Source organism: Aethalodelphis obliquidens, unplaced genomic scaffold (genome assembly GCF_003676395.1).
Source record: "Aethalodelphis obliquidens isolate GAN/ISIS:26980383/991018 unplaced genomic scaffold, ASM367639v1 scaffold58, whole genome shotgun sequence".
NCBI lineage: Eukaryota > Metazoa > Chordata > Mammalia > Artiodactyla > Delphinidae > Aethalodelphis > Aethalodelphis obliquidens.
The window spans coordinates 889,627-902,493 of NW_020838002.1; the positions used below are offsets into that span (position 1 = coordinate 889,627).

General features: G+C 35.9%; 1 protein-coding gene across 1 annotated transcript in view; it reads right to left on the bottom strand.

Moving 5' to 3' along the window:
* CA10 (carbonic anhydrase 10 (inactive)) overlaps positions 1 to 12,867 on the bottom strand; it is a 626,923-nt gene that overhangs the window by 366,892 nt on the left and 247,164 nt on the right. The window contains exon 4 of the mRNA XM_027087088.1: positions 9,552 to 9,694. Within this exon, the coding sequence (XP_026942889.1) occupies positions 9,552 to 9,694 (143 nt within the window). The remainder of the gene's footprint in view (positions 1 to 9,551; positions 9,695 to 12,867) is intronic.

The window sequence follows — 12,867 nt, forward strand, 5'->3', positions numbered from 1 at the left end:
TGATTTGACAGTTAATGATTTCACTGCTTCCATATTCCACAATTATGGTTAAATATTTATTTAATTCAGTAACTCCCATTTAACTTCTTTATGTTTGCTTTTAAAATTTTTAATAACATTTATTGTTTTCTTTCTAATTTTACAAACAATACATTTTCATTGAAGACAACAAGTGTACATAGAAGCAAAAGGCAAAAACAAATTATCACCTATAATCCCCATGCCCCCCAGAGACAAACATCATTAGCATTTTGATGCATATCCTCCCAGTGTCTACATACTTTTTTTTTTTTGAATTGAGGTATAATAGACTTACATTATGTTAGTTTCAGATGTACAACATATTGATTTGATGTTTCAATACATTAAAAAAATATCACCTTGATATGTTTAGTTACCATCAGTCACCATACAAAGGTATTAAAATATAATTGAATATATTTCCCATGCTATACATTTCATTCTATGATTCATTTATTTTGTAATGGAATTTTGTACCTTGAATCTCCCTCACTTATTTCACTCATCCCTCCACCAGGTTGTTCTCTGGTAACCAGCAATTTGTTCTCTGTATCTATATGTCTGCTCTGTTTTTTCTAGTTTTTATTTATTTATTTATTTTGGTTTGTTTGTTCATTTCTTTTGTTTTTAGTTTCCACATATAAGTGAAATCATATGGTATATGTCTTTCTCTGTTTGACTTACTTAGCATAAAACCCTCTAAGTGCACCAATGTTTTTGCAAATGGCAAGGTTTCATTCTTTTTTATGGTTTTCCATTGTACATATATACTTTATCTTCTTTATCTGTATATCTATAGATGAAGGCTTAGATTGCTTCAATATCATGATTATTGTAAATAATGCTGCAATAAACAAAAAGGTGCATATATCTTTTCAAATTAGTATTTTTTGTTTTCTTTGGAAAAATACCCAGAAGTGGAATTGTGGTTTTAATTTGTTTTTCCCTGATGATTAGTGATGTTGAGTATCTTTTCATGTGTCCGTTGGCCACCTGTATGTCTTCTTGGGAAAAATATCTATTCAGGTCCTCTGACCATTTTTTTTTTAAATTAGATTGTTGGTTTTTTTGATGTTGAGTTCTATAAGTGCTTTGTATACTGTGAATATTAACCCTTATCAGATATATCATAAGCAAATATCTTCTCCCATTCAGTAGGTGGCCTTTTCATTTTGTTAATAGTTTTCTTCTCTATGCAAAATATTTTTAGTTTCACATAGTCCCATTTATTTTTGTTTTTGTTTCTCTTGCCTAAGGAGATATATCCAAAGTATATATATATTGCTAAGGCTAATGTCAAAGAGTATATTGCCTACAAACTCTTCTAGGAGTTTTATGCTTTCTGATCTTACACTTAGGTCTTTATCCATTTTGAGTTTATTTTGTATTTGGTGAGAGATAGTAGTTTACTTTGATTCTTCTGTATGGAGCTGTCCAGTTTTCCCAATGTCATTTATTGAAGAGGCTGTCTTTACTCCATTGTGTATTCTTATCTCCTTTGCCATAGATTAATTGACCCTAGGTGCATGGGTTTATTTCTGGGCTATCTATTCTGTCCCATTGATTAATGTGTCTGTTTTTGTGCCAGTACCATAATGTTCTAAATACCATAGCTTTGTGGAATGGGTGGTTTTGTTCTTTGTTCTTCTTTCTCAAGATGGTTTTGGCTATTTGAGGTCATTTGTGTTTCCATACAAATTTTAGAATAAATTATTTGTTCTGGTTCTGTGAAAAAAATGCCATTAGTATTTTGATAAAGATTGCATTGAATCTGTAGGTACCTTAGGTAAAATAGTTCTTATAACAATATTAATTCTTCCAGTCCTTGAATATATTTTTCCATTTGTTTGTGTCATCTTCAATTAATATCTTACAGTGTTCCGAGTACAGGTCTTTTATCTTCTTGGTTAGATTTATTCTTAGGCATTTTTTTTTCATGCAATTGTAAATGGGGTTGTTTTCTTAATTTCCCTTTCTGATACTTTGTTGTTAGTGTATAGAAATGTGACAAATTTTAGTATATTGATCTTATATCTTAGATCTTTACTGAATTCATTTAGTAGTTTTCATATTCTTTGTTGGTGTCTTTAGGATTGCCTCTGTATACTATCATGTCATCTGCAAAGAGTGACGGTTTTACTTCTTCCTTTCCAATTTGGATTCCTTATTTATTTTTCTTGTCTTATTGTTGTGGCTAGAACTTCCAATACTGCGGGGAGAGAGGGCATCCTTGTCTATTTCCTAATCTTACAGGAAATGCTTTCAGGTTTACACCATTCACTGTGATGTTAGCTGTGGTCTTGTCATATATGGCCCTTATTATGTTGAAGTATATTCCGTCTATATTCACTTTGTTGAGAGTTTTTGTCATAAATTGTTGTTGAATTTTGTCAAAAGCTTTTCTTGCATTGATTAAGATGATGATATGACTTTTTATTCTTCATTTTGTTAGTGTAGTGTATCATGTTGATTGATTTACAGATATTGAAAGCATTCTTGCATCCCTGGGATAGAGCCCACTTGATCATGGTGTATGATCCTTTCAATATACTGTTGAATTGGTTTGCTAATATTTTTTTGACAAATTTCCATCAATTTTTAGCAGTGATATTTGATTCTAATTTTCTTTTTTGTGGTGTCTTTGTCTGCTTTTTGTATCAGGGTGATATTGGCCTCATAGAGTGATTTCAAAGGCCTTCCTTTCTCTTCAGTTATTTTCTAATAGTTTGAAAAAGATAGTTGTTAACTCTTCTTTAAATATTTGAGAGAATTCACCTGTGAAGCCATCTGGTCCTAGACTTTTTTGTTGAAAGTTGTTTGATTACTGATTCAATTTTATTACTGGTATTTGGTCTGTTCATATTTTCTATTTCTTCCTAATTTGTCTGGGAGATTGTACATTTCTAGGAATTTATCCATTTTTTCCTAGGTTGTCTATTTTATTGGCATATAATTGTTCATAATATTTTCTTATGAGTCTTTGTATCTCTGTGGTGTCAGTTGTAACTTCTCCCCTTTCCCTTCTGATTTTATTGATTTGGCTCCTCTCTCTTGCTTTCTTGATGAGTCTTGCTAACATTTATCAGTTTTGCTTATCTTTTCAAAGAACCAGTTCTTAATTTCATTGATCTTTTTTATTGTTTGTTTGTTTGTTTGTTTGTTTCTTATAAATTTATTTCTGCTCTGATCTTTATTATTTCTTTCCTTCTACTAACTTTGGGGTTTTTGTTTTTATTGTAGTTCCTTTAGTGTACAGGTGGATTGTTTATTTAAATTTTTTCTTGAGGTAGGCCTGTATCACTACAAACTTCCCTCTTAGACCTGCTTTTGTTTCATCTCATAGATTTTCGACTATGTGCTTGCATTTTCATGTGTCTTCAGGTATTTTTTAAATTTCCTCTGATTTCTTCAGTAACCCATCAGTTGTTTAGTACCACATTGTTTAAACTCCTCGTTTGTGTTTTTTGCAGTTTTTTCCCTTTTAGTTGATCTGTAGTCTCAAACTCTTTTGGTCAGAAATGATGCTTGACGTGATTTCAAACTTTAATTTTTTGAGATTTGTTTTGTGGCCTAGCATGTGATCTATCCTGGATAATGTTCCATATGCATTTGAAGAGAATGTGTATTATGCTACTTTTAGATGAAATGTTCTGTATCTATCTTTTAATACTATTTTGTGTAATGTGTTGTTTAAGGCCAGTGTTACTGATTTTCCATCTGGATGATCTGTCCATTGATGTAAGCAGGGTGTTATAGTCCCCTACTATTATTGAGTTACTGTCAATTTCTCCATTTATGTCTGTTTATATTTGTTTTATGTATTGAGGTGCTCTTATCTATGTTAGGAGCATATATATTTAAAACTGTTATATTTCCTTCATTGATTTATCTCTTGATCATTATATAATGTCCTTATTTGTTTCTTGTTACAGTCTCTGTTATAAACTCTATTCTGTCTAAGTGTCTCCATCCCTGCTTTCTTTTCATTTCCATTTGCATGGAATATCTTTTTCCATCCCTCACTTTCGGTCTGTGTGTGTCTTTAAATCTGAGGTAGGTCTCTTGTAGGCAGCATATATATGGGCCTTCTTTTTTACCCATTTACCCACTATATGTCTTCTAATTGGAACACTTAGTGCATTTACCTTTAAAGTAATTATTGTTAAGTATGCACTTATCAGCATTTTGTTAATTGTTCTGGGTTTTTTTTTTGTAGTTCTTTTTTTATTCCTTTCTTCTTTTGATCTCTTCCCTTGTGATTTGATGACTATCTTTAGTGCTATATTTGGATTCCTTTCCTTTTTGTGTGTATCTGCTATCAATTTATGGAAAAACCTGAATGAATTTTTTGGCCAACAAAATATATAGCAATACATGATTATTTTATGTTCAAGTGTATTTTAACAACCTTGCATTTTTACTCCTCCCCCTCCAAGTTTATTTTTTTTACCTCCTATTTTATATCTTTCTGGTTTGTGTATTCCTTAACTATTTATTGTGGATATAGATAATTTTACTTTTGCCTTTTAACCTTCCTTCTAGCTTTATAAGTGGTTGATCTATTACCTTTACAGTATATTTGCTTTTACCAATGAGATTTTTCCTTTTGTAATTTTCAGATTTTTAATTGTGACATTTTCTTTTCTGCTTAGATAAGTCCCTTTAACATTTCTTATAAATCCAGTTAGTCATGCTGAACTCTTTCAGTTTTTCTTGTTTCTAAAACTCTTTATGCCTCCTTCAAATCTGAATGATAGCTTTGCTGGGTAGAGTATTCTTGGTTATAGATTTTTTTTCCTTTCATCACTTTGAATATATTGTGCCACTCCCTTCTGGCCTGCAAAGTTTCTGCTGAAAAGTCAGCTGATAGACTTATGGGAGGTCCCTTGTATGTAATTGGTTGCTTTTATCTTGTTGCTTTTAATATTCTCTCTTTATCTTTAATTCTTGTTATTTTAATTACAATGTCTTAGTGTGGCCCTCTTTGGCTTTATTTCTTTGGGACTCTCTGTGCTTCTTGGACCTGGATGTCAGTTTCCTTTCCCAGGTTAGGGAAGTTTTCAATTATTATGTCTTCAAATAATTTATCTGACCCTTTCTCTCTCTATTCTTCTATGGGACCCCTACAATGTAAATATTAGTGTGCTTGATGTTGTCTCAGAGGTCTCAAACTATCTTCATTTTATAAAATTATTTTTTTTTCTCTTTTCTGTTCTGTTAGGGTGATTCCTACTGCACTTTTCCAGTTTGCTGATCCACTCCTCTGTATCATTTAATCAACCATGATTCCTTCTAGTGTATTTTTAAATTTAAATTACTGATTGTTCAGCTCTGTCTGGTACTTTATATTTTCTAATTCTGTTACACTTCTCACTGTGTTCATCCATTCTTCTCCTGAGTTCACTGAGCATCTTGATGATTATTACCTTGAACTCTTTATTGGGCAGATTGCTTATCTCCATTTTGTTAAAATTTTTTTCCTTAGGTTTTGTTTTGTTCCTTCTTTGGTACGTATTTCTCCATCTCCTCATTTTGCCTATTCTCTGTATTTATATCCAGTGTTAGGCAATTTGGTTATATTTCCTGATTTTGGAGAAGTGGCCGCATGTAGGAGAGGTCCTATGGAGCCTACCAGCACACTCCCTTCTGGTCACCAGAGCTATATGCTCTAGGAGTGCCCCCTATGTGGGCTGCATGGGCCTTTCTGTTGTGGCAGGACCAACTACTGTGGGAATGCTGGTAGGTGGGGCTGCATTATGCCTGGTTGGCCACCAGACTCTGCTTCACGTGGTGGTTGCTGGCTCACTGGTGGGTTAGACCAGTTCCCAGTACAGCTGGTTGCATGGGTTGGGGGGGTCCCTGGGCTGGTGCTGTCCTTCTGGTGGTCTAAGCCAGGTCCTGGGGCAGCTGGCTGTGGGGTCTGGGATGGTCTGGGGTTGGTGATGGTTCACTGGTTGGTGTGTAAGTCCCAGGCACTAATAGGATAGAAAGAAGACTCTAAAATGGTGCTTGCCAGCACAAGTGTCCTTGAGGTATAACAAGTTCCCAGGCACTGCCACCAGTGTCTGTGTCTCCAAGGTGGGTCCCAATTTCCTTCTGCCTCTCTGAGAAGCTCTCCAAAATCTGCAGATGGGTCTGATCTGGGATACTTTCAAATTACTGATTCTGCCCTGGGTCCTTTAGCATGTGAGATTTTGTGTGCACCCTTTAAGAGCAGAGTATCTATTTCCTAAAGCCTTCCAACTCTCTCAATATGTCAGCCTTGCTGACCATCAAAGCCAGACATTTTGGGGGCTCATATTCTTGCTGCAGGACCCCTTAGCTAGGGAGCCTAATGTGGGGCTTGGTCCCCCTTCCTCCTTGGGGAGAACCTCTGCATTTATTATTGTCCTCCCGTTTATAGGTTACCTACACAGGGGTGTGGGTCTTGACTATATTATGTCTCCACCCCTCCTACCCAACTCAATGCAGTTCCTTCTTCATAGATTTAGTTGTGGAAAATCTTTCAGCTAGTCTTGAGGTTGTTCTTGTAGATAGTTGCTCTGTAAATGATTGCAATTTTGGTGTGCCCATGGCAAGAAGTAAGCTCAGGGTCTTCCTACTCCTCTGTCTTGGACACATTTCTCCCAAAGTAGGATTCTTATATCTATATGCAATGCAACAATATGTGAGTGTTGTTTGAAAGTACACTTATTTTGGATTTTGTCCTATGTGTCAGATATGAACAACTGGATAAAAAGTACTCTTCTTCAAGAAAAAACAAACATTGTTTAAAAATTATCATTGTAAATAAGCATCTTAAAAGGTAAAAGAAACCACATTTGTTGTAAAATAAATATCCAAGACATCATATGTTTTGATTCTCATCTATTATTACCCTTTGTATTCTTGTGTTCATATTGAATTTCAGCTCTACCTCATGCTAAAACAAACAAACAAACAAAACCTGTAATTCATCATCTGAGATCTATGCCAAGTCAAATATGTTCAAACAGACACAGTAACACAGTGAGGTACTGCAGCAGAGCTGCTTTGTGTGTTTGTAAATAAGGTACATTTAACAATGAGCAGGAAGAATGCTCATAGATACAAATGTGACATAAAACACATAATGACTGGGATGCATTTAACATGTTGATACCCAGCTGATCTCAGACTTCAAAATGTGGCAGCTTGCCCAAATTCTACAAAACCTCTCAATCTTTTAGAGAGGTTTTTAAACCTTTTAAGTTGGCTACACATTTCTTCAAGGAAAAACTAAATTCAGAGCCAGTGATTTGAATCCTTACTTCTAAAATAAATCTCCAATTCATTAAACACCATCTTTTAATAGTTTGCAAACATGATTTAGCTATTGTCTATCAAGTTTAGGCATTACATTACCAGTTAGTTTATCCAACTACCATCTATATTTTATATTTTCCACCTTTCACAAATGCAAAGGAAATAATCAAATGGTTCTCAGCTCTTCAAACAGCTGACAACACAAAGCATGCCAGATATAAATATTTACACCATCAAAAGTAAATGTTTCCAAAATTCCAAACTCCAAAGCATTTGAAAATTGATTTGGATCAGGTATACTTTACTAAATTGAAAATATACTTTTAAATCACATAACAATAAAAAAACACCAAAAGATAACATAACTTATGAATGATTTTTAACTCCAGCTATCTCTCATTCTCTTCTTTCCCAATAAATTTTAGAGAGAAGCTTTCCTGAATTAGTTTTTTTTATTTCTTTCACATCAAGATCTTCCTCTAAGATGGTATGATGTAAAATGAAACTTGTATATTCACTGTTTGTGTTAGCTTGCTACCTTTTCCATCCCACTCCCTATGTGCTTTTTACCTAATAATGCTTTAAATCCTTGTCATACTCTTACGAAAAAATCCAGTTCCTTAACATGGCCTCAGGATCTCGCCTCTGCCTTCTTCTTCCATCCTTATTTCCTCATCAACCCCTCATAGGTCTCTGTGCTTCAGCCTTGCTGGCCATCTTTCAGGTAATTTCTGGAATTCAGGTACCACCCTTCCTTCTGCTTTGTGTGTGTTTACTTTTTTTCATTTCTCAGTTTGCCTAGAATACAGTTATGTCCTCCATCACACTCTCCAAGAAAGAAAGAGTGATTGCATACTCAAAATTGCAATTTGCCCTTTTTATATACTGGTCAGTGAACCTATACATGCTCATGACTTGATTTGAATGATTCAACTTTTTAAAGAGAGGTATATGTAGAAGCCAAGTCAAGTTCCTTTTAGGGTTTGTAAAATAAAACTGCAATTGGAACAATAATTTAGGTAGGTTAGTTTTCTATACGATCAGAACAATAAATGTCATGAACTTATATAGGACCTTTTTACAAAGGTGCTTCCTAAGTCATATTTAAAACAGCACACAAACACTACTTAGCTAAATAGTCTCAATCACATGCAAGATCCTTTAAAACTTGCCTTGTGACCTAAGTCAAAGTCACTAACAAAATCTTGATAGGTCATTCGATTTTTCAGTGCATGTGTGAAAATTATGTGATAAGAAAAAAATACAACATATATGAAGGTGAAAAGATTACTTACAAACTTGTGGTAATTAAGGTGAACAGACTGCATAAGGGGAGTAGAAAGCAGAGCCCAAGGAGCCCAACCCCTGGAGAATCAGCCACCAGCAGTAGTGAAATTTATCCAAATTTTAACCCCAGTTTCTTGCACACAAATGATTTTCCATTCCTCTTGAGTTCACAACAGCTAAATCACTTTCAAACACAATTTTCTGTGTGTGTTTTTTCCACCTTCAACAATCTACTCAACAGTAAGGGTAGCTAAATATAGATAAACCAGAAAAAACAAAAAAAAAACAAAAATGCTAGATTCCAGTGATGAGGAAACCCCATGGACATTATGCTCTTCCACAAATTAAGGAGGAGCTCATCATGGGGGAAGGAGAGGGAAGAAGGGATGTTGATGTGAGAATCGAGAAGCATAGTTCAGCATTTCTGTGCAGGAGCTATGATTCTTAGCCAGCAAGCCATAGTAAAATTAATTATTTACTTTCTTATAAATCATCTAATGTGATTTTTGTTTGTTTTTCCTTCCAGGATGATAAATGTCTGAGTTTACTTTTGTTAATTTTTTTTTCACTTTGTTGAGGTTAAAAGAAGCCCCAGTAAAGAGGTTTCTGAGAGGAAGAATTTTCCCAGCATGATATGCAGGGGAGGCAATGCTGTTTTCTGACTTTCTTTCATGAGCTACCAAGGGATAGGACTTTCATGAGCTACCAAGGGATAGGACTTCAGGCAACATCCAGGGAATACAAAGAAGTAATCAGAAGCATGAGGGTTTGACTAGGTAGAGAGAAAAAGCACGATTTACACATAATTATATTTGCTGGCAATAGGCCTGAGGTCTGTGATGTTACTCCTGGGTAGAAAGACAAACTCATCACAGAGATCAAGGACTGGAAGGCTGGCTTTCAGAATCAGCATCTCTCCCTGTCCTCAACTTCACGATGGAAGCAACATGGCTGCTTACCTTCCTGCCCCCAGTGTTGATGCGAAGGGGCGTCAGAAAGGGGTCGAAGATCATGTGACTAGTCTCTATATTGACTGGTGACTGCCGTTTCCCCACAGAGCAAAGATTCCAAGCTGAGTTCACCAATCCCCAGAAAGAAGGAACTAGAAACAGAAAGAAATTTTAGAATCAGGCTGGGGAAACAATGTAAAAAGAGCTATGGCACAAAAGTCATAAAATCAAAGAGAGCCATCCAATGTTTCCCACACATAGAGATCCTTGGGTGTCATTATGGCAGTTTCCTGGTCTGAATCTTGGTCAATTTCTCTAACTCTTAGCTTCATGATGTCTTAAGATCAGATTTTGTTATTTTTGACACATTGATTCTGTGGCCTCTTTGATGGGTATAGATAGCTAGCATTAATGACTTAATAAGAAGGTGGCATAGTCCAGCCACATCATCTTTTCATATTGAGGTACACTAAATATATAGCAACTCCTGAGTTGATGCTCTGCTTTTCTGTTTGGCAGGAATGATATGGGAATCAACCTTGTTCTAGATAGAAAGTTTTATAAGCTTTTCAAAGAAGTAGCATTCAACATATATAAGGTATTTATTCTGCTGAGGGAGTGAATTATTTTATGACCCCCTATCAATGCCAGACAGGAGCTTGGCAAGTTGACTTAATGTACCATCAGCTGAAGAATGTGTTCATTAATAAGCAGAAAAAGATGGCATTGAGTGCAGAGTGCAAATATCCAAAGGGAAATCATCCACTCATTTTCAGTGTCACATTAAAGAATCTATTAAAATAAATTTCTGGACAATTTCCAGTCCTATTTTCTTCTGTTTGAAAAAGTTAGCAGAGAAGTGGGGTAGCCAACCTACTAATTTTACATCAGTGAAGATCAGCGACTATATCTTCAACATTTTCCTGCCCCCTCAGTATCTTTATTGAGGCTTTAGATCCATGTGTCCTTTATATGCCTCTGAGATTGTATGATCATCATTCAATCATCCATGCACAGCATCTATCAGCAGTCCAGTGAGCTCCTATTGCATGTCCAGCACTGGGTTATGCTGAATTTTGAAGAAGGCAGATGCATGTAAGAACAATTACCACACTGGGGGTGGGGTACAGTATGAGGTTAAGTCAAGTGTATATGAAACTCTAGATGAGGGGCACCAAAGCCTGCAGCAGTGGAAGTGGAAACAGGGAGCGATTCCTACAGAAGATGAACCTAACAATAAAGTCACAACCCTCTCAAATGTACGTGTCCTCTCAGGAACTCAAATTTAATACAACCTTTAATTTACAGCAGCCATTATTCCTTCCCACGTCATGGATGGAGAAAACTGAAGCAAGAGAGGTGTATGGCAAATACCTGCCAAAGATACTATGAAAGAGAGAAGTTTGGGGCTGGATGGTATGTCTAGTCCCATCTAAATTCAAAATTCTATAACCCTTTTAATTGTTATAGGAAATTATTGGGCAGAAGTGATAAAAACAAGTTCCTTAGAGTCTTAGAAGAATATTTCAACACCAAAATAAGGTGGGCTTCATTGTGAAATATGGCAAATAACTTAATTTGGTTTAACCCCTTGGCAATAAGCCTCTGGTAGATCCACCCCCTTTAATTAAAAAGTTTGAATTGACTTTCCAGCTATAACAGATTTTCAAAATGGCAGCAATGGCCAGGGTTACAGAGAGAGAAAGAGAAGGAGGAGGAGGGGAAGGGGAAGTAGATAGAAGAATATGTACATGTGTTTCCTTGGCACTTTCATTTCCCATCATTATTTAAGCTATTTTATCTCTGCAAGTCACTTTATCTTTAGAAGGTACCATGACCTAGCAAAATTACAATATTTAAGGAAGCTCTTGCATTAAAAATGTATTTAAAAAACATAAACTTCTATCATCTATAAAATGCTCTTTTAAAATCACTGACTTAATTTTAGACTTATTCTTCAATCATTTCAAGTTTATTATAAAAATAAATCCTCCATCAGTGCATGTTCTTACCTGTGATTTTCAGTGATGCACATAAACATGGCAGATGTGAGGATGCCAGGGATACAGTCATGGCACTGCCACAAATTAGCTGTGTGCCCTTAGACAGCCATTTATTTCTTGGGCCTTGGTTGGTCTCTATGGCCTCTGTTGTAGGCTGAATAATGGCCCCCTCCAAAGATGTCCACATCCTAACCCCAGAACCTGTGAATGTGTTACCTTACATTGTAAAAGGTACTGGACAGAAATTACTAAATTAAGGATCTTGAGATGAGTAGATTATCCTGGATTATCTGGGCCCAACATAATTACAAGGGTCTTTTTTATGAGAGAGGTGTAGAAGGATCACAGAAAAAAAATAAGGATGGAAAGAGAGGTCAGAGAGGACAGAAGATGCTGGCTTTGAAGATGGAGGAAGGGAACATGAGCTAAAGAATGCAGGTGGCCTCTACAACCTGGAATAGGCAAAGCAACAGATTCTTCCCCTAGAGCCTCCAAAAGGAACACCAGCCTGCTGACACTGATCTTAACCACATGAGACTCATTTCAGACTTCTCACCTCCAGAACTCTAAGATAATAAATTTGTGTTGTTTTAAGTCACTAAGTTGTTATTATTTGTCACAGCCACAATACGAAACTAATACAGCCCCTTTTATCTTTAAAATCCTGTGAGACAAGAACCTCTTTGACAATCAGGCCATCTATGATGTCCTGGGGGACCTTCCCTGGAAGGCAGATTCATAATAAACATAGTAAGAGATGATACATATTGTATTTCATATACTCCCATGAAAATTATTAACAAAAATAATCAAATCCTATAAATGGATTGCCAGACTGCTATTATATGGCAACATGGGTGGGCAGATGCTTCTGTGCTTTACAAATAAACTTCACACCCCAAAAGTACCCCCATAAAAACACAAACAGCAAAAATGTTATGTGAACGTCTGATTTGCTTTTATTGGGCATGGCATTCTTTTTTTTTTTTTTTTTTTTTTTTTTTAACATCTTTATTGGAGTATAATTGCTTTACAATGGTATGTTAGTTTCAGCTTCACAACAAAATGAATCAGTTATATATATACATATATTCCCATATCTCTTCCCGCTTGCGTCTCCCTCCCTCCCACCCTCCCTATCCCACCCCTCCAGGCGGTCACAAAGCACCGAGCTGATCTCCCTGTGCTATGCGGCTGCTTCCCACTAGCTATCTACCTTACGTTTGGTAGTGTATATATGTCCATGCCTCTTTATCGCTTTGTCACCGTTTACACTTCCCCCTCCCCATAGCCTCAAGTCCATTCTCTAGTAACTCTGTGTC